Here is a 17,647-nt window from a genome sequence, read left to right on the forward strand (position 1 = left end):
TCATATAAGCCGAAACTCGATGAGTCTACTTAGTGTAGCCCTCCGTCCATGCACCCTCTCGCCATGGGAAAGCAAGACAGAGGGTGTTTGTTAATTGGAGGGCATGGAATCTGCTCTTGGCACGTTCAAAAATCCTTCAGCATTCGTGCATGGAGAGGCACGGGGCTGTACACACATATGCCGTAAATAAAAGAAGAAGAAAGAAAAAGAAAAGGCAGTGGAGATGGAAATCAAACTCCAGGGGGACCGCTCCATAGAACGAGTCGTGGATATCACCTTATCATTTTTGGTATTTCCCCCCCTCCTTCGTTGATCGAAAATCGCTTATGTGAAGGTATTTTGGGAGTACACTTTTTTTTTGTATCGACTCCTAGCAGCCTATGTTGACATGATTCTTTGTCATCGTCCGTGAAGCCACCACCCCAACTCCAAAAATCAAATTGTTGATTTGATTTATGCGACCTCGCGCTTGCCCTCCTTGCGCTCCTTCTGCAGAGAAGTTAGCCCAGACCCTCCCAAATAGTTGGGGTGTATATATATATGTGTATATATATGTGTGTGTGTGTGTGTGTGTGTAAGATTGCAGGTCGAGACGGAATATGAGATGGGTATCCGCGTCTGCCTATGGCTGCGTCAACGTACCAGGGCCTTCATGGTGCCGTGAAGAGCATGTCTGTGGTTGCGGCGGAACTTGGGGTCAACACCCTTGAGGGAGGGGTAACGGTGAGTCTTAGGCTTCTTGATGCTGTACGATGCAATGGAATATCAGCGTCATCTTCTTTGTACGATGTGTTCCCGCTTGTTCAATATCGACCATGTCGCAACTCGATTCGAGAAGACCATGGATCCTTTCTTTTTTTGCCTTCTCAAATTTCTGACGGGGACGCGTAGGGGTAGGTAGGATGAACGCACCCGTTCCTGTGAGCCTTCTGGTTAAGGTGGTGCTGGGACGAGTTCTTGGACTCTATTTAAAGATAATTGTCAGCGTACAAAGCACAATGATATATTTATTGGAGTAGAGGGAGACAATAACACGTACTCGCCATCTTGTCGGTATCTGCGCAACGAAGGGTGGTGACGGTTGACTGGTGAGGTTGTCCGGTCCTTGAACTTGGAGGCCACAGACCGGAGGGACGGCTAGGGCTGCCGACACGAGATTTGTGTGGGATCTCGCTTACGCCCAACGGCTAGCAGAGCTCCCTCCCGCTTTTAGTAACAGAGGACTGTCACTCAGCAATTATAATAAAATGGATGCTATGCTTTATGGCATTATATTCGACTAGATAATTTATTCTTCTCTTGCGAAACGGGGATTTATCAATTATAAAAATTTTATTTAAATATTTCCAACCAAATTTATCGTTGTGATATCAATTATAGTGATATCAACTATAGTAAACCTTTCAAGATATGCGTTGTATTTTTATTTCTAGAGGAAGCACCGAAATGTATGGAATCAAGAAAACCACGTACGCTCGTAGATAAGACCCTTGATTTTGAATCCCAAAATCCAAAAAGATAGAACGTATGGATGGTATACTGTCATGAAGCATGAGGGCATTGGCATCTCGGATCTGTTACGTGATACATATCGACTTGGTGACATATGTAGTAACTACTACTACTGTACTCTTAAGCTTGGCTTCTTTAAAGAAGACTTCCAGAGTACTCCTGAGCCTCGCCTTGGAGATAGTGTAGAAGGAATCAAACCAAGCAAGATATTGATATAATCGGGAAGAAATACCCCAGGAAAAGGTATCCCTCTTGAAGTGTTGACATTACAGTGATGAAGCCCGGAATATACAAAAGACACGGATCATTGATTCCTAAAGTTCCAATCTGCAGCAATTCTTAAATAAATTATCATCACATTGGGTATTCACTAGATGTACTCGTTTCTTCAGTCCAAGTTAACTTCTTGAAGAGGCCCTCGCCGCCCTCCATCGGAAGTGGACGGCGGTTGGCCGCGCCGCCGCACGGGTTCGCGTCACGTGACCAAAGACCAGAGCCGCTAGGAACCAACCGGCCTCCGATCCTCACTTTGCAATTCAACCCGGGTTCAGAGGGATATCATCGTCACCCTATTCAATCAACCCATTGCAAGATGAGCGCTTTCCGCTTTGCTCGTTCTGCCCTCCGGGCCCGTCCCACTGCCTTTGCTGCTCCTCTCCAGCGCAGAGGGTACGCCGAGGCCGTGTCGGACAAGATCAAGCTGTCCTTGGTTCTTCCTCACCAGGTACGACGACGTGGAATTGGGGGCATCTGCCCGTCCTCATTTTGTGTTATCTGCTAACATGTATCGTTTAATAAGACCATCTTCAAGTCCACCGGCGTGTATGTACACCTACGAAGCGTTTTCCTGCCTTGAGCGTTCCCCCTTCGTCGCGAATAGAGACTAACCGACTTCTCCGAACCACAATAGTGTCCAGGTCAACATCCCCGCCGCCAGCGGTGACATGGGTGTCCTTGCCAACCACGTCCCGTCCATTGAGCAGCTTAGGCCTGGTCTGGTTGAGATCATTGAGGAGGGTGGCTCTACCAAGCAGTACTTCCGTATGTCCGACCAACTTTTCCCTTATTATCATGCTTGAAAGCAGAGCAATATCAATCCATTCAAGATGACTTGTTGAAACTACCGAGCTGTGAGCTAATCAACATCTTCTTCAAATAGTTTCTGGAGGTTTCGCCGTCGTCCAGCCTGATTCTCAGCTGAGCATCAACGCTGTTGAGGGATACCCCCTCGAGGAGTTCAGCGCCGAGGTGAGTTCCATTTTACATCGAATAAGTGGTATCGTTTATTGATTTTAAATCTCGAAATAGGCTGTCAAGGCCCAGATCGCCGAGGCCCAGAAAATTGCCGGTGGTAGCGGTAGCGAGCAGGATATTGCTGAAGCCAAGATTGAGCTGGAGGTTCGTTTTCCCCAACAAGGTCTTTTGTGACAGAGCGGAACAATGCTAATATGATGAATAGGTTCTGGAGAGCTTGCAGGCCGTCCTTAAATAGATGCTTGATGTACATATCCAGTCGCGCTTCCATCAGCTTTGAACCTGTAGAATTATAACCATTCTCTCGAAAGAGATCTTATTATTTCCAGGGACCTTTTTCCCTATCGACAGACAAGATAGTATTTTCATTTTCCCAATTCTGTTTGGGGGTCCATCGCAGTTCATACCTTCCGTCCCAAGCGTCTTTCCTTTCGGGAAGGCGCACATGCCCCAGACGGCCTTGTTGGCTTCTGACTTGCAAAGGCCTCTTCCATCCGACCACTCTTCTGTATTTTGTGCCTTTCCTGTTCCCACCCCCCAAAAGAGTCCTTGCTGGATTCGAACTTGGCCCGTCTTTGATTTGACGACCTACCTAGAACTCGTGATCTTCGACGTTCTTGTTCTGCAGATTGACAATGGCCCAGGAAGGTTCAGATCATGTCTCTGCACATATAGCCTCGTCCCTAGAAAATATTGAGGGCCTTCGACAAGGTAAATAAGGATTCCTGTCTTTGCTTGATGCCTGCGCATGAAATTTGGCTCACCATCCAAGAAGAGGCCAATCTATTCCCTGTCGACTTTGCAAGTCATTATGGACAGCCAGCAGCTCAGCAAGCCCATCCGAATAACAGGGGAAGTTCTCTAGACGGTCAACGTCCGCCTCCGCTAGTTTCGAAGGTTTTGTTTGATATGCCCATGGAAAAGATCTGTGACACCTCGGGGGCTCCAGTGAATCCCCATAATACGCCCGCGTCTCTGAACGGTGGAACAGACTCGGATTTGTCTTGTTCATATCGTAATGAATTTCTCAGACATGGCCGGATTTTTTCGGAAACACAGTCGAACGGCTTGCCTTACTGTCTTTCGATCAACAACATAACGGAAGGGACCGATATAAAAATCATTACTGAGGAAGACATGCTACGTTGGAAATTGACTGGCGAGACATCCTATACGAATGTTAAGTCTGCCTTTGAACCCCCTAGTCGCACGCAGTCTGAAAATGGCGTGGACCAGGCTACGACTGACGAGGCGGTACCTGCGTTTGACCCCGTTGAATCGAGCTTAGCTGGGATTTCCAGGTGCTACTCGAAGAAACAACTCTCTATAGAGTCACAATCGCTTTGTTCCCGAAAAGAAGAGCACAGAAAACAATTCGGAGGATTGGGGCCGGCCTGTCCGCGGCGTATTCAGCGGTCGCCACGTCGAAGCCCTAAAAGAACCTATCAAATACCTTTGAAAAAGGCAAGAAACTCTCTTTCGATCTCTCTGCCTCGTCTTAAGATTCCTCCCTTTGAAAACCATCCGGCACAGGCATTTGTACATTCAAATGATGGCCACGATGATGAGTTTGACCCTCGTATACCAGGAACAATGTATACGCAAAGCAGATTGGAAGATGTGATTTCTCGGCGAAATCTTCTCGGATGGAAAAACCTGGCTAAGTTTGTTCTGGTTGATTTTTCGATCAAAAAGCTGCAGAGTCCACGGCGTACCTCACTGGAAGAAATATCCTATCTGTTCCATGTACAACTCGACTGGTCAACCACTACAATCCAATCGTCAAGGACAAAACAACATGACGATATCTTCAAATCCCACCCCGAAACAACACCTAGCAAGGTTGCTGATCTGCTGCGAATCCAATTCGTAATGCCGATCTTGTTCATCCATATGGTCTTCGTTAGTATTGCTGTTTTGCAATACATAGCCTCCTTCAAGCCTATTTCCGAGGGAATTATCCTTCTGAAGGCTATTCCATTGTTCACCACGGCCTCGACAGTCTGGCTACTGAATCAACTTCATGTCGAAGCTAAAACCCAGAAGGACTTCTAGGAGCTCCCAGTATGAGTGGTGATCTCCTATAAACTAACGCCGTTCCAATGACTTCGCTCGGATTGATGTTATGATCCCGCCCGTTGAATTTTCGCAGTACTGTTATAGGCGAGAGTCTGGGGACGATTATGTTCTGCTTTTCTTGATCAGCTCCATGGCTGTGGTTCTAGTATGTTTATTCTGTTTATTACATATTCAGTCACTCAAGGGAAGTCAGTTTACCAAAGGGTTTAAAGCGGCTCACTTCATGCAATGCTTGATAAGAGTCCTTAAAAATATTCCTTGTTCTCAATTTGAATGGAAGATTACTGTGCCCCAGAAACTCTTTCTTCCTTAGAATACATGCCACAACGTAACTATCATAGACTAGAAAGTTGATGAAAAAAACACGGAGAAGAATACTGCTCAATAAATCTATCATAAAAAGGGATTTGATCAGAAGTAACATATGGAGAGAGGCGTTAATTGGAAAAAAATAGACAGCTATCCTGTCTTGCGAGCAATTATCCAACATAGTCAAAGATCATCAGGCGGGTATACGCCAAACGCAAAGCGATGTGAACAGAAAAGGGAAAATTGACATGAGGTACATCAGGGGTAAGTGTATAGAAGAAGTGGTCATGACAAGGCGTATTGAAAATCGTGCAAATGGGGGGTCATCTCAAGTCAAGTAGCTCATATCAGAGGGAAATAAATAATCACATCGAGAGGGAGGCGGGGAAGAAAATCAGGTAACCGATATGTACTCAACCAGGCCATGCCAGGAGATGGATCTTCTGGAGGTGCTTTTTTTGGGGGTGGGGGAAAGGGGAGAGGTAAAAAAGCATTAGGTAAACTCGACACCATGCTGCTGTTGTCTATCTTGACGGGCACGGGCTCTCTCTGCACGTCGCCGCCTCCGATTACTGGCGTAGTCGCCACTGGCTTCTGTGCCTGTCCAGGTACCTGGAGATGTAATGCTCCCCGGACCATACGGCAAGCTCGACGGGGCGGGGTGTGCGGCTGGCGGAACGAGAGTGGCATTTGATGGCGGCGGCATGTACACTGCAGAGGGTGGGACAGTGCCGGATGGAGCAACGGAGGCAACAGCAGGAGGAGGAGGGGCGGCTGTGGTTGCTGCAGCGGCCGCAAGTGCGGCCTCTTGTTCTCTCCGCGTCTGCTCTGCCTGTTGGCGTTCCAGTTCTTCAACACGGCGCCATCGGTCGTAACTCCCGCTTTCGTTGCCAGACAACGAACTGACGCTTCCCTGGCGGCGGCGGGAGTTTCTCCGTTCCCTGCGACGTGCTTCACGGCTGGCGGCCGCCTCCTCTTCCGTTAGTCGTCTCAAGGTGACATGTCGGCCATCGTTATGCATCTTTACCTTGACTGATACAGGAGGGGACTCTACAGGCTCTTCACGGCGCCTGCTACTGCTCCGCTGCCGACGATGCGTGTAAGAGGATGACCCCAATGCTGACTCGGCGACCGCTGCTCCTGCCGCTCCCGCGGCAGCCCCAGCTGCTATATCCGTCATTTCGGTCCCCGCAGGCGCATCGCTGCGATTGACACGTGGATCCGCTGTGAGCTCGGAGATAGAGCCGTGATGAGATGCAGGGATAGGTGGAATGTCTGACGGGTGTGTGTGAGCCACTCCAGACATGACAGGCTCACCAGTCAGAGCGGACTCGCCCTGAGGTGGACCGCGGGGAGGCCGAGAAATATCAGTTGATACATCCGTAGAGTAAGACGAAGTCCTCCGATTTTTGCGTGGGAAGAACCCATCTCCCGTGTATTGCCGTTTGCTGTTATTTCTTGCAAGTCTCTCCTCCTCGATATCCTGACGGCGTATCTCCTCTATGCGTTGTTTCTCGTCCATTTCCTTATCCTTGCGGCGCTTGAACAAATTTCTGAATGCCGCAAAGGCGCCCGCACCAAGCAAAGCATCGCGGAAGCCATGTGACCGGCTCGCATCACGGTTGGTAAGATATGACGAGTTGGTGTAATAGTACGACGAGTCGGGGCTCTGCGGACGACTCCCCGGTCGGCTAGGCGGACGACTGGGTGGACGACTTGGGGGTCGGTTGAGTGGCGTATGGTGGGTAGGTTCTGGACGCCCATCCTCAAGCCTGCTGAGTGTAGCTTCTGTCATACTGTCGCTTCTTGTATAGGCTCGGCTGTACCGTCCCGATTCGGTATCACTGTCCCGGTCCCGTCGCCTCTCAAAAAGCTTCTTCGCCAGGACCGCAGCACCTGCAAGTGCTCCAATTTCGAGAAAGCGTTTCCCCCAACCACTGCGACGAGGTTCGGCGTCGGAAAACTTTTCTTCTTCAGTATAGGACGTGTGGGATTGATCGTACGCCTCGCTTCTGTTCCTGCTTCGTCTTCTGAATACTTCTGCTAATCCAGCGCCCGCCGCTCCCGCTGCAGCCATACGACCAAGATTGCTGTGACGGTTTCCTTCAGAAGCCGAGGTGCCAGATATATAGCTTTGCCGAGCATCATATTCGCCGCTGGGACCATAACCCTGGGTATCATATAGATATGAAAGTATGAAGAAAAGCACCAGATACCCGAAGGCTGCTAGAGAGAACAAGATAAAGAGCACTTTCGGCGAACCCCAGAGAGTAAGACCGAGAGGGATCTGGGCAATCCCGAGAATGGCGAGAATGCGACCGAGCCATCTGTGTATCTAGAAGGGAAAATACACGCATTAGAACATATGGACTCGTCCCGTAAGTTTTGAGCATTGACGTACCACCAATTTCAATGGTACATGATACCTCTTCCTCCGACTCTCGATTCTGTGTGTGAGCCAGCCCCAGAGAACTTGAAATATTACCAGCACATAGATAGCTAGGCCGATACCGTGGTGAGGGTTTGTCAGACTTCTCTCTGGACCGACAGCAAACCAACCGAGGACGAAAACGACGGTGGTCAGAAGCAAGGTCAAGACTTGACACCACACGTGTAGCTTGAATGCCCAGAACGGATTCCAGCGGGAGTAGTATCGTATTATGAGGACAGAGGCAGGGACAAGACCAAGGAAAACGATGGTTGCGATGACACCGTGGGCGATGATCATGGATCTATATCCTGTCATGTCTCGGAACCGATTGCCCATTCCTAGTCTGATCAGCGCCAAATCCCAAAGATTCGCCATTTTTTTAGTCCACTCACCATTGTATCGCATAGTAGCGAAGTTGACCCCCATCAAGTTGGGGAGCAGAAACGTGTCCCGGCTGCTGTCCCATGTTCCGTCTCCTACATGCAACGTATTGGACGAATAGGTGCTGCTCCCCGCAGGTGCGAGGCCTGAATCAGATGTCATCGTTCCCAAATAGTCCCGCCTTCTGATAAGGTTGTCGAAGATCGATTGCGAGGGTTGTGGAATGTCGAGGCAGCCGAAGGAGATCTATTCAGATCCCCCACTCTCGGGAATGCACCATGTGCCGCAGAGGAATGAGACAGACTCTCGTGGCGGAAATATCAAGATTCGACGGTAATCTGGATCGTACAATGGCAAATGAGACAAAGAAACCAAGGGGACCCAGGGGAGGTCGATAGACTATGCTTTTGTCGGTGAAGCCGAATGCAAAAGCGGGGAACTAAAGTCGAGAGGCAGGGAGACGAAAGACGAGCTTGCAATGGAAAAAGCGATTTCAAATCGCGCAACTGGGAAGAATATCCTTGCTCTTGGATCAAGCTCCGAAATCTCTTGTCGAACTCGCAGGAATAACAACAAGGTCAGGCAGCTGAAGTCCAGGGCTGGGCTGGGCGATGCAGGCGAGGCGGGCGAGAATCAACTGTTTTCTGTTTCGGGTTTAGCGCGCTAACTCATATCCCGGACAACCAGCCGCTGACTCAGCATCCGGCACGATAGCTTGCATCTGCTGACCGCCTGCCGTTTCAGCCTTCCGCCATCCGAACGCTATCGCACGCGATCACCCATTGTTATCTTATCACGCAGCGCTCCCACTCTCCCTCCTGAATATTCTTGCGTATTAAATGGACGGAGACCGACCCTCGCGCGGGAGGTGTTTGTGCTGCTAGTTCTGAACCTGGAAGACGGCCTATTTTCCTTGCTCCCACAACCAAAAATGGCGTCGCAGTCCGAAATCTTGCTCAGAGCCGTCTCTCGGTATGTTGCATCACCGTTGCGTGGGAGAAGCGTGTCATGGACGAAGAAGAATACTGATCGCCGTGGCTTTCTCAAACAGTCTCTTAGGATGGATATAGTATGGCTACTGCCTGTTGTCTACTTGTGGTGTTTCCCTTGCTGATGATTTTCGAGTACGCTATGTTGGTCGGCCTCGTTCTATCCTCAGCCCTGGCAGAACATCCGAAGACGATCGGTCGCGGGGCAGTCTATTGATCTTCCCACCCTCAATGTGTTGGGATTTGTGGCGTACACAGTATATACAACTGCCTTTCTTTGGTCTCCGGTGGTACGCGAGCAGTATGCGGCCCGTCATCCCCAGGCAGCAGAACCGACCGTTCGGTTCAACGACTTTGCGTTTGCCTTCCATGCGATGATCATGTGTGTGATCATCTACTCGCAGTTTTGGCCGCAGATTTGGGGCTTCAAAGTCTTTCGGTTCCAGACCGCCAGCAAGCCGATCTTAGCTCTCTTCTGGGGCTCGTTGCTGGCTGTCGCCATTGTTGTTGGCATTGTTCTCCAAAGGAGCCCCGACGGCGGCTATGACCCGTCGAGCTGGGCATGGATTGATGTGGTATGTTTGTCCTGTCAGACGGAACTGTGTTCACCTCCGACTCAGTACTGATATGTGTCTCCATCAATGGGCAGATGTACGCCTTTTCCTATGTCAAAGTCGTTGCCACTGTAGTTAAATACGTCCCTCAGGCGTGGCTCAACTACAAGCGGAAATCAACCATTGGCTGGAGCATTATCACAATTCTTTTCGATCTGTCTGGCGGTATCCTTTCCTTGCTTCAACTCGTCATTGATTCAGCCCTCGAAAACGACTGGAGTGGCATCACGGGTAACCCGGTCAAGTTTCTTTTGGGGAATGTGTCCATCTTCTTCGATATCATCTTCATTGTTCAGCACTATATCTTGTATAAAAACGCCTCGGAAGCCGACGACAAGATCTTTGGTCGTCCGAGTCTGATTACCCCATTGCTGTCTGAGCCAGACGAGTTGTCAAGGGCTGCTCACACTTAATGCAGTGAACAACCTGGAGGATCATTGCATCCTTCTAGCGTGTCCTGTCTCAAGAGTGTTTTTTTTTTTTGGGCTTCCTAAACCTGTCGGTGTTTAAATTTATATATAGATATCACCGTCTTGGAAATGATCTTCGTTCTGGTCCCCGAAAAAAGAAACCCGGTCTCGTCATCAATCCTAATTAGATCGAGGATGTATCACATCTTGGCTTTGGCATGGAATTTGTCACCTGGTCTCTGGTGATTCAAAGTACCTGTTCCCTAGATTGGTAGGTAGTCAACGCCCGGATTACTGGCAGTGCATCTGTGGATTGGGAGCCTCCGGTATTTCTATTCTAATTCTAATGTTTTTTGCCCTACGCGAATGCATGCAAGGAGAATCGCCCGATAATGCTTTTTACGAAAAGTGGCAGGCTGCGACGGTTGTCAGAGGTCGCTCGCTGCCTTGAAAGTCCTCCGCACTTTGCAGGCATGAACAATAATAGTATCGACACCGCTCTTTGAATTATGTTCCCGACGCCTGCATACACTGCTTCCACCGCTAGAACTGCGACTTCCACCAGTGAGAGCGCGACAGAGCGCCGAGGAACATTCTTTTCAGGCCCTTAATTTGGTCAGGGTGATTCTGATTCGGTGTTAACCGACGGTGTCTGGCGGTCTTTACGACGAATTTACGGTATACATTTCCAGAAACCCCCCAAAAATCCCCCATAATTATGGACATCCTGACTCGGTGGGGGGCCTAAACAGGGATACAGGGAGTCGGAGACTGCCAGTCTGCCATAGAGGCGCGGTTTATGTCGCACGGGCTCAGTGACACCAGCGAGAGAGACAGCGAAAAAGAAACCCAAGCATTCTGCCATTGCGACCTTGACGTCGTCGGCGGGCCCCCTCATCGGTCCCTGTCCTGCAGGGCAATGTATGGATGGATTTGCCCCCTCAGCCTTAAGAAATTCGATTATACAACATACCTATCAGGCTTCAGCATTAAGGCTCAATGCCTATGACTCAATAGGCTGATGACGGAGAACCTACCACGCCACGATGTAGTCAGTTCTCATTCCTCATTCGCACAGCCATGTTCCCCCCACTCCAGGTACCCTTGCCCGGATGGAAATCGACTGGAGGTGCGACCTCTACAGCTGATGAGAATAACTGATGGTGGAACATTGGAGGCACCATCACGTGTGACCTTTCTATACCGGTCCACTGGAATTGAATTGCGATCTGGCTCTTGCCTTTGCCTTTGCCTTGTCTTGGCCTGCCGTTGAGCGCCGACTCGCTGACTGCTGGAATGCGCAGTAATGATACTTGGTGGCCATCGAGTCAGTCATAGGCTCGTTACCAAAAGGGATTTTTTGTCTTGTCTCTTTTTTTTTCTTGTTTCCATCATCAAGTTGGTCTTCCAAATACTTGCTTGGCCCGGGGTCGGGGACTGGAACAGGAAAAAAGCGCGATGGTGTTTCGATAGTCCTAGCCAGCTGTTCCCTGCAGGTTACAGGCCACCACGCAGTGAATTGTGACTTTTCCTGATCCGTTCCATTCGGTATCATTCGGATGGACCACCACGCAGGTCCCCTCCCTGTCCATGATGATCGTCCAAGCCGACGCAGCATGGCACTTGGTGGCCCCGCCCATGCATTTTGCACCCCATCATCGCCAGCCCTACAGAACACCTAATCTGATAGAAGGTACAGCCCCCCCCCCCCCCCCCCCCCCCCCCCGGGTGCTCGAGGGCGGCATGCAATGATCACCAATCCCCGTCACAGAATGGCTGAAGTATCTAGCTGCATCTTGTGTCTCAGCCGACAAGTATTGCTTCTTGGTCTGGTCCCTCTTTTATTTTGGGTCCTGACCATGAAGCAGATCACCATCCAAAAGCCCTTTTGGCAAGGCTAATTTTAAGTGTGCTTCGATCGACAAGGAAGCCTGTTTCCCCGGGCTTGTCTCAGTTGAGCAAGTTGTGTATCTGTTTGCTGATCAATGAACAAAAAAAGAACACTGCCTCCTCATACGCCCTCTTCTTAAACGGATCATCGGCCTCATTAGATGAAGACATAAAACCCACCAGAACGTGGACGCGTTTGTCTCTAGTAGAAAGACCAAACAGCACTATTGGACTAATACTTGATCGAGTCTCCTCAATCACCGCCATCACTGCGAAGTATAGCCAGTTCTCTTTGTACTGCGACAACGATAGCAAAGAATAAAGTATAGAAAACAAAAGAAAGAAAGAAAGCAACCCGATATCTTGGATCTCAAAGGCGATCGACCAACCATCAAAGGACATCTGCTTCACCCGCACCTCCACTGAACCATCCGATTTTCTTCACGATGGGCCCGGCCAAGAACCAGCACCAGAAGACGGCACACTGGGTGACGGCTGGAAGCCACATTGCTTCCAGCCCTATGGAGATCCCTGTCACCTCGACATTGCATTACTGTTTGTCAGCTCAACCGCCCCTGGACCATCTTTCGTGTCGAAAAGAAACCGGTCCGCAGTTCTCTACCGGTGAGAACCGGCCGGCTGATGCCTTTGTCGAAGCCTCCCTTGGTCTTTCCCTTCTCGCTGGAGGTTCAGATTCGAATACAACCACCACCATTCACTCCACAGCAGCCATTTGCACCAGCACCAGCACCGCTACCGCTACCAGGGCCCCTCCACCATCAGTCGAGATGATGCAGCAGCAATACCAGTTTCCGACACCAGAGTCCTTTTACGAGCCGTTACCGCCACAAATGCTTGATTCGTCCTCGTCGGGCAACCTTTTCACCTGCGAGGCAGAACCCCACAATGAGATATGGTTCTCTCAGATCGAGTATGACTCCATCAGGATGTCCTCTGCCGAGGACTCGGTCCACGGGTTTCTGTGGCCGTCGTTTGCACCCTTCTCCGCCGATATGGCCTTGTACCCTACCGCGACAACAACCGCCACGCCACCTGCAGGCTACTGCCTCGACTCGTCCGAATCGTCGACCTCGTCGCCGCCGCCGACCGGCTTTCCCTGCATGGGCCAGGTTCACGAGCCGCCTGTGTCCTACGACGACCTGCCACGGTCCGAGTCCCCAAGAAACGCATACGACCTGACGAACTATGGCATTCTCAACCCGGACGGCAGCTGGCGCTGCCGATACCAGGGCTGTTCGTCGCAGGCGACCTTTCGACGGGGGTGTGACCTACGCAAACACTACAACCGACATCGCAAGCACCTGTTCTGTCGGCACGAGGGTTGCCCGCAGGCGACCGAGGGCGGGTTCTCGAGCAAGAAGGACCGCGCCCGGCACGAGGCCAAACACAACCCTGCCATCCAGTGTGAATGGAAGGGCTGTGGGAGGATGTTCAGCCGCGCGGACAACATGAAGGATCATGTTCGCCGGATCCACAAGAAACACGTCCATTAGTCAGGTTCTTGCTTGTTTTTCAATTATTGGTTTTTGGCTTTCCTTTTCTTTTTCTTTTTTTTTTCTTTTTTCCTATACCATGTCTTCTACAACGGTGGGGCTTGTGAACACTAAACAGCTGGGTATCGCATTTACGGGGGGGGGTCTGGTATTAGAATTGTTGTTGCTATTGGATTTGGATTTGGATTTGGACAGGGGACACAATTGGAACAGGAGTATCATCGCATGGCGGGGGAATCATTTGGGTACGAGATACGTATGGACGAGACACGAAGGAATCGAATCTACGAGTACAGCATACTAGAATAATTACTTTACTAGTATCATTATGAATCTATTAGACCTATAGATCTGACAGCAGCTTATTTCTTAGAAAATTCTCCAGTCTGTGCAGTTGTACAGTGTACTACTGTACATACGGTGAGTCCGTACTACATATTACCTTAGTTACTGACTCCGTAAGTACGGAGTAGTTACCTAAGTACCCAGCATAACTAGGTACCTAGGTAACTAGTTAAGTATTAAAACTGTAGATATGATCTAGGATCGAGAACCTGGCCTCCCCACCCGATTAATGGCTTACTGGTTGTAGCCGTCGTTCAGCATCGTATAGCATCGTTTAATCAGCATCGTATAGCATCAGCATCGTTTAGCATTCATAGCAGGGCGGAGTACTCGATAAGTATAAACATCGTAAGTAGGTGCATAGTCTGCACTCTGCCACAAATGAAGTCATCGCATACTCCGTACAGCTTAGTATCACTACTCTACCTCCAATCAGTTTGTTTAATAGGCTCTGGCTCAGAGTCGACAGAGTAGGTACCAATCGTCAGAACATGGCATTAGTTTCCCCAGCGATCTTGTACGGGTTTCGATATGTCTCACAGAACACGGGGCATCTCATACTACCTTGTACTCTTACTGCAAAGATGAACCCATGGTTGAGTCAGTTGTACTGTCATACAAGAGCATCTCTATTTATATCGGTAGTACATCCATCCTATGGGTACGGAGTACTCCCGGGAGAAGGTTATTATTAACCAGTCAGTACTTGAATGTTGCAGTGAGTAGTAAACTACCTGGTATTTCGGTTTCATCCGGTGCTGCAAGGCGGCTGCTGCTTAGTTATTTTATATTTATCTTAGTAATGATTTGTCATGGTTCATCTTGGCCACATCCATACCCGGATGAGACTATATACTACACTACTAGGTATCTAGGATCTTGTTAGTAGATAATTGGGTAGCAGGCAAGGTAGTATCTGCCTTGGGTGCTCTAGGTGGGCACTGCCTGCCTGCTTGCTAAAATTATCATATTATTCAACTGTACGGAGTAATGCATCACTCCCTGTATCTTTAATATATTGGTCAGCAATTCTCCTGGCTAATGTCGGGGTCTAGACTCGGCAGTAGGTAATAAAACCGTGTTTATGACATCCTCGAATCGGGAGTAGGCTCCCAAAGAGCTCAGTGCTCAGTGCTCAGTGCTCAGTGCTCAGTGCTCAGTTATACCTTCCCTCTCCTCCTCTCCACCAATACTCGATAAGGAGAGGATTCTATATACATATACTGGATGATCCAGAAACAATGCTTATGTATAGTTATAGGTAGATATATATCTTACCATGTCCACACCGGGAACGCCCTGATCGTATTGCAAACCTGGTATCAAGCCGCAAGTAATGAAAAAAGGAATACAAAAAAAATATATGTAAGAGAAGCAGGAGAAAGAGAAGTGAAAGAATCTCGCTGAGTCGGCTTTAGCAAATTGGTATCGTCAAGTGAATATACGGAGAGAATCGCAAACAGTTCATCATGCATATGGCAATATATACGAGTGGCGAATGCATATGTCCACGCAGCCCTGAGGCAGGGAGGGGGGGGGTGGGAAGTCAGGTATGGGCTCGTCGTCGTCGTCCCCGGGTGCTCCCCTCCGGTCTCCGAGCAAGGACCAGCCTTAGCTCAGGGTCGTCTTTGTTTTTATCGACATGGTGGACCCTCACATGTCTGTTCATGTGTCAGTCGATACGAGTGTCTTTTTCTTTTCCCCACAGAGGAGTCTCACCTTTGAAGATTGTCTGGCCGCGGATATTTATGTTGCTGGTCCGGACAAAACGGACAGACGTAACCGGGGGAAGCATGGACGAGACCATGTCGGAGCATCTCGTTCTTACGTTTGAACCCCTTCCCGTTGATTCCTCGAGGGCATCCTTCTACAGGGCAAAAATGGGGGCGCTCCTGCGAATGAACGTTTGCGTGGGAACTACAGAACGCAATCAGCAAACGGACGTTCTCCGAACCATGCTTAGGCACCTTGGGCATACTCACTTTAACAGATACTGAGTCTGAAATGGTGCGGCATTACACCCCGGCCAGGAGCACTTGTAAGTACCTGCTGCTACCGGCCCATTCAACTGTGAAGAGGAGGAGATCGGAGGTGCTCGTTCGGCCAACCCGGCAACAGGCTGATCGGTAGGTGTAGGGTATGCCGCAGGACTAGTTGCTGCTTTTGAGGAATGCAGTTCAATCTCTGGCGGGGACGTGATGTATAATATGTCCGATTTGCTCTTTGGTTTCAATGACTGCTGTTGTTGTTGTTGTTGTTGTTGCTGCTGCTGTTGATGGTAGTGTTGCTGTGAAATAGGAGATGGTGCTGTGTCTTTGGTGCTAGGAGGTGAAATAGCCGAATAGGGACTTGGGGGAAGTTGTGGAGGTGGGAGTTGCCCCGACAGCTGGCGTTTTCGAGGCAGGTCATTGCGAGTGTTGGGAGGTGAGGAGGCCTGAATGGTCTGATAGTTGTAAGGAGATGATCCATTCAACCTGGGCCCCGGATGATCTTTTGATGGCGGAAGATCCTGTAGTTCCGAGAGTGCGGCCTTGATGGGCGGGAGGCTCTGAGTGGTGGGCGATTTTTTCGAACCTACTGAAGGCGAATCAGCCGTGGGCGTGTCTAGCGATGGCTCCCTGAGCGGCGGTAGCAGCAGGGCGTCGGGTGGTTGCGGCTCGTTGTTGAAGAATTTGCTCTCAGTAGAGAATGAATTGGCTCGCTCCAGTTTAAAAAGGGCGTCGGGTGATTGCGGCTCGTTGTTGAAGAATTTGTTCTCAGTAGAGAATGAATTGGCTCGCTCCAGTTTAAAAGAGCAGCTCTCCGTCGGGTCCGATTGAGACATGGGCTGAAGCATTTTGAGTGCTTCAGTCGCTAGTACTTCGGTCGCTTTCTTCACCCCTGGGATTTCAGGCCGAGCTTTACATTTTTCCAACTCTTCCTTTTTCGGTTGAAGTCTGGGTGGCGAGTCATAGTCCATTTCGGAGCGAAATGGCGGTCCAAAATGCTGTTTTGAGGCTTCATGTGCGAATTCTGGCCGGTTTGGTTCCATATATCCTATCAGTACAGCATCAGCCTGGCTTCCTTGGTTTTCCTGTTGGCGCTTACGGGAACCGCCACGAGGCGATCCCTTTGCTTCGGCATTTTCAGCAGAGGGTGAATCTCCATCGTCATGATGGAATGGAGGCTTCATGCTGCTGGCTATAGAATAGTCCACCTTCGCTGGCTGTAAGCGCTCATCGTTCCCCCAGTCTGCATAGAACTGTCTGTCGTGGCTCATGAAGGCGGAGTTTTTGTCCGCATCGGGTGCGGCACACCCTGTGATAGTGGACTGTCTTGCAAGATGTGGTCGTCTGTTCCACCGGGAAATCTTTTCAATGATAGACACCCAATGTCACCGCCTTGAGGTGAAGATACCGGCCCTCACACTTTTCTTTTCTTCGCCTGTTGCGTCTCGAGTCAGTAACCACATCTCTATCAAAAAAAGAAAAAAAAAAATATGGTCCGTAGTGGCGTCTTCCTGGACTTGGAGTATGAACCAATAAAATCGGCATTGGTGTTTAATAGAAACCATACAGATGAAGTACACAAAAAAAAGAGGACAAGGAGGGGGGAAGGGAACAATTGTTTCGAAACATCAGCAAGCAGCAAATAGGGAATGTTGATTGGTAGGTGCATCCAGAGGACCTTGTAGTCTTATACCCCAAATTTGCTACCAGGGCTCGGATGACGATAAGCCACGGCAGGCAGGCAGACACAAAAGAGATTCATGTATTGTTCCTTTCAACCCGGGGGTTTCCCCCCCTTTCTTTTCCTTTTATTTTCTTCTGGCCAAGGGAACAAAAGAAACCACGCTTACCTCTCAAATAAACAAGTGATGGAAGCAATGCTGCACACCGCGTCCGCCGTAGCCCGGTTCCGTGACGTTTTCTTGTACCCA

The 17,647-nt window shown here is 49.6% G+C and overlaps 8 protein-coding genes across 8 annotated transcripts; 4 read left to right on the forward strand and 4 right to left on the reverse strand.

Annotated features, from left to right (window-relative positions):
* Positions 1-453: 453 nt before the first annotated feature.
* On the reverse strand, positions 454-1,046 carry ASPZODRAFT_15330 (hypothetical protein; the record flags this gene model as incomplete). The annotated part of the gene is made up of 4 exons (XM_022725958.1): positions 454-489; positions 643-745; positions 913-964; positions 1,040-1,046. 4 exons carry the CDS (start codon positions 1,044-1,046, stop codon positions 454-456), a joined length of 198 nt encoding a protein of 65 aa, XP_022582394.1.
* A 1,058-nt stretch (positions 1,047-2,104) lies between these two features.
* ASPZODRAFT_24770 (hypothetical protein) lies at positions 2,105-3,077 on the forward strand (the record flags this gene model as incomplete). Its single annotated transcript, XM_022727975.1, has 6 exons — positions 2,105-2,236; positions 2,312-2,334; positions 2,423-2,553; positions 2,672-2,760; positions 2,821-2,910; positions 2,972-3,077. 6 exons carry the CDS (start codon positions 2,105-2,107, stop codon positions 3,002-3,004), a joined length of 498 nt encoding a protein of 165 aa, XP_022582395.1. The 3' UTR covers positions 3,005-3,077.
* Positions 3,078-3,219: 142 nt separating this feature from the next.
* Positions 3,220-4,921, forward strand: ASPZODRAFT_1803200 (hypothetical protein). The gene is made up of 2 exons (XM_022727137.1): positions 3,220-3,477; positions 3,542-4,921. The coding sequence occupies exons 1-2, from the start codon at positions 3,402-3,404 to the stop codon at positions 4,819-4,821; spliced, it is 1,356 nt and encodes a 451-aa protein (XP_022582396.1). The 5' UTR covers positions 3,220-3,401; the 3' UTR covers positions 4,822-4,921.
* ASPZODRAFT_1803794 (hypothetical protein) lies at positions 4,921-5,529 on the reverse strand. Its single transcript, XM_022727139.1, has one exon. It carries the CDS (start codon positions 5,333-5,335, stop codon positions 5,021-5,023), a length of 315 nt encoding a protein of 104 aa, XP_022582397.1. The 5' UTR covers positions 5,336-5,529; the 3' UTR covers positions 4,921-5,020.
* A 118-nt stretch (positions 5,530-5,647) lies between these two features.
* ASPZODRAFT_64421 (hypothetical protein) lies at positions 5,648-8,128 on the reverse strand (the record flags this gene model as incomplete). The annotated part of the gene is made up of 3 exons (XM_022729232.1): positions 5,648-7,489; positions 7,556-7,923; positions 7,978-8,128. The coding sequence occupies 3 exons, from the start codon at positions 8,126-8,128 to the stop codon at positions 5,648-5,650; spliced, it is 2,361 nt and encodes a 786-aa protein (XP_022582398.1).
* Positions 8,129-8,760: 632 nt separating this feature from the next.
* Positions 8,761-10,337, forward strand: ASPZODRAFT_131484 (hypothetical protein). Its single transcript, XM_022722775.1, has 4 exons — positions 8,761-8,938; positions 9,018-9,035; positions 9,092-9,530; positions 9,605-10,337. The coding sequence occupies exons 1-4, from the start codon at positions 8,898-8,900 to the stop codon at positions 9,980-9,982; spliced, it is 876 nt and encodes a 291-aa protein (XP_022582399.1). The 5' UTR covers positions 8,761-8,897; the 3' UTR covers positions 9,983-10,337.
* Positions 10,338-12,315: 1,978 nt separating this feature from the next.
* Positions 12,316-13,383, forward strand: ASPZODRAFT_15334 (hypothetical protein; the record flags this gene model as incomplete). The annotated part of the gene is made up of 1 exon (XM_022725963.1): positions 12,316-13,383. The coding sequence occupies one exon, from the start codon at positions 12,316-12,318 to the stop codon at positions 13,381-13,383; it is 1,068 nt and encodes a 355-aa protein (XP_022582400.1).
* Positions 13,384-15,561: 2,178 nt separating this feature from the next.
* On the reverse strand, positions 15,562-16,987 carry ASPZODRAFT_165977 (hypothetical protein; the record flags this gene model as incomplete). The annotated part of the gene is made up of 2 exons (XM_022726732.1): positions 15,562-15,645; positions 15,711-16,987. Coding segments are annotated over 2 exons (1,359 nt in total), but the record flags the coding sequence as incomplete, so codon positions are not given.
* Positions 16,988-17,647: the final 660 nt, after the last annotated feature.

The sequence above is a fragment of the Penicilliopsis zonata genome (assembly GCF_001890105.1).
Source record: "Penicilliopsis zonata CBS 506.65 unplaced genomic scaffold ASPZOscaffold_5, whole genome shotgun sequence".
Classification (NCBI taxonomy): Eukaryota; Fungi; Ascomycota; class Eurotiomycetes; order Eurotiales; family Aspergillaceae; genus Penicilliopsis; species Penicilliopsis zonata.

Excerpts from the sequence above, each read along its gene's own strand:
- ASPZODRAFT_1803200 (XM_022727137.1), top strand. The coding sequence starts at position 3,402 with ATGGCCCAGGAAGGTTCAGATCATGTCTCTGCACATATAGCCTCGTCC. Across the intron at positions 3,478-3,541 it reads TATTGAGGGCCTTCGACAAG|AGGCCAATCTATTCCCTGTC; the intron begins GTAAATAAGGAT and ends CCATCCAAGAAG.
- ASPZODRAFT_1803794 (XM_022727139.1), bottom strand. The coding sequence starts at position 5,335 with ATGTTGGATAATTGCTCGCAAGACAGGATAGCTGTCTATTTTTTTCCA.
- ASPZODRAFT_131484 (XM_022722775.1), top strand. The coding sequence starts at position 8,898 with ATGGCGTCGCAGTCCGAAATCTTGCTCAGAGCCGTCTCTCG. Across the intron at positions 9,531-9,604 it reads GCTGGGCATGGATTGATGTG|ATGTACGCCTTTTCCTATGT; the intron begins GTATGTTTGTCC and ends ATCAATGGGCAG.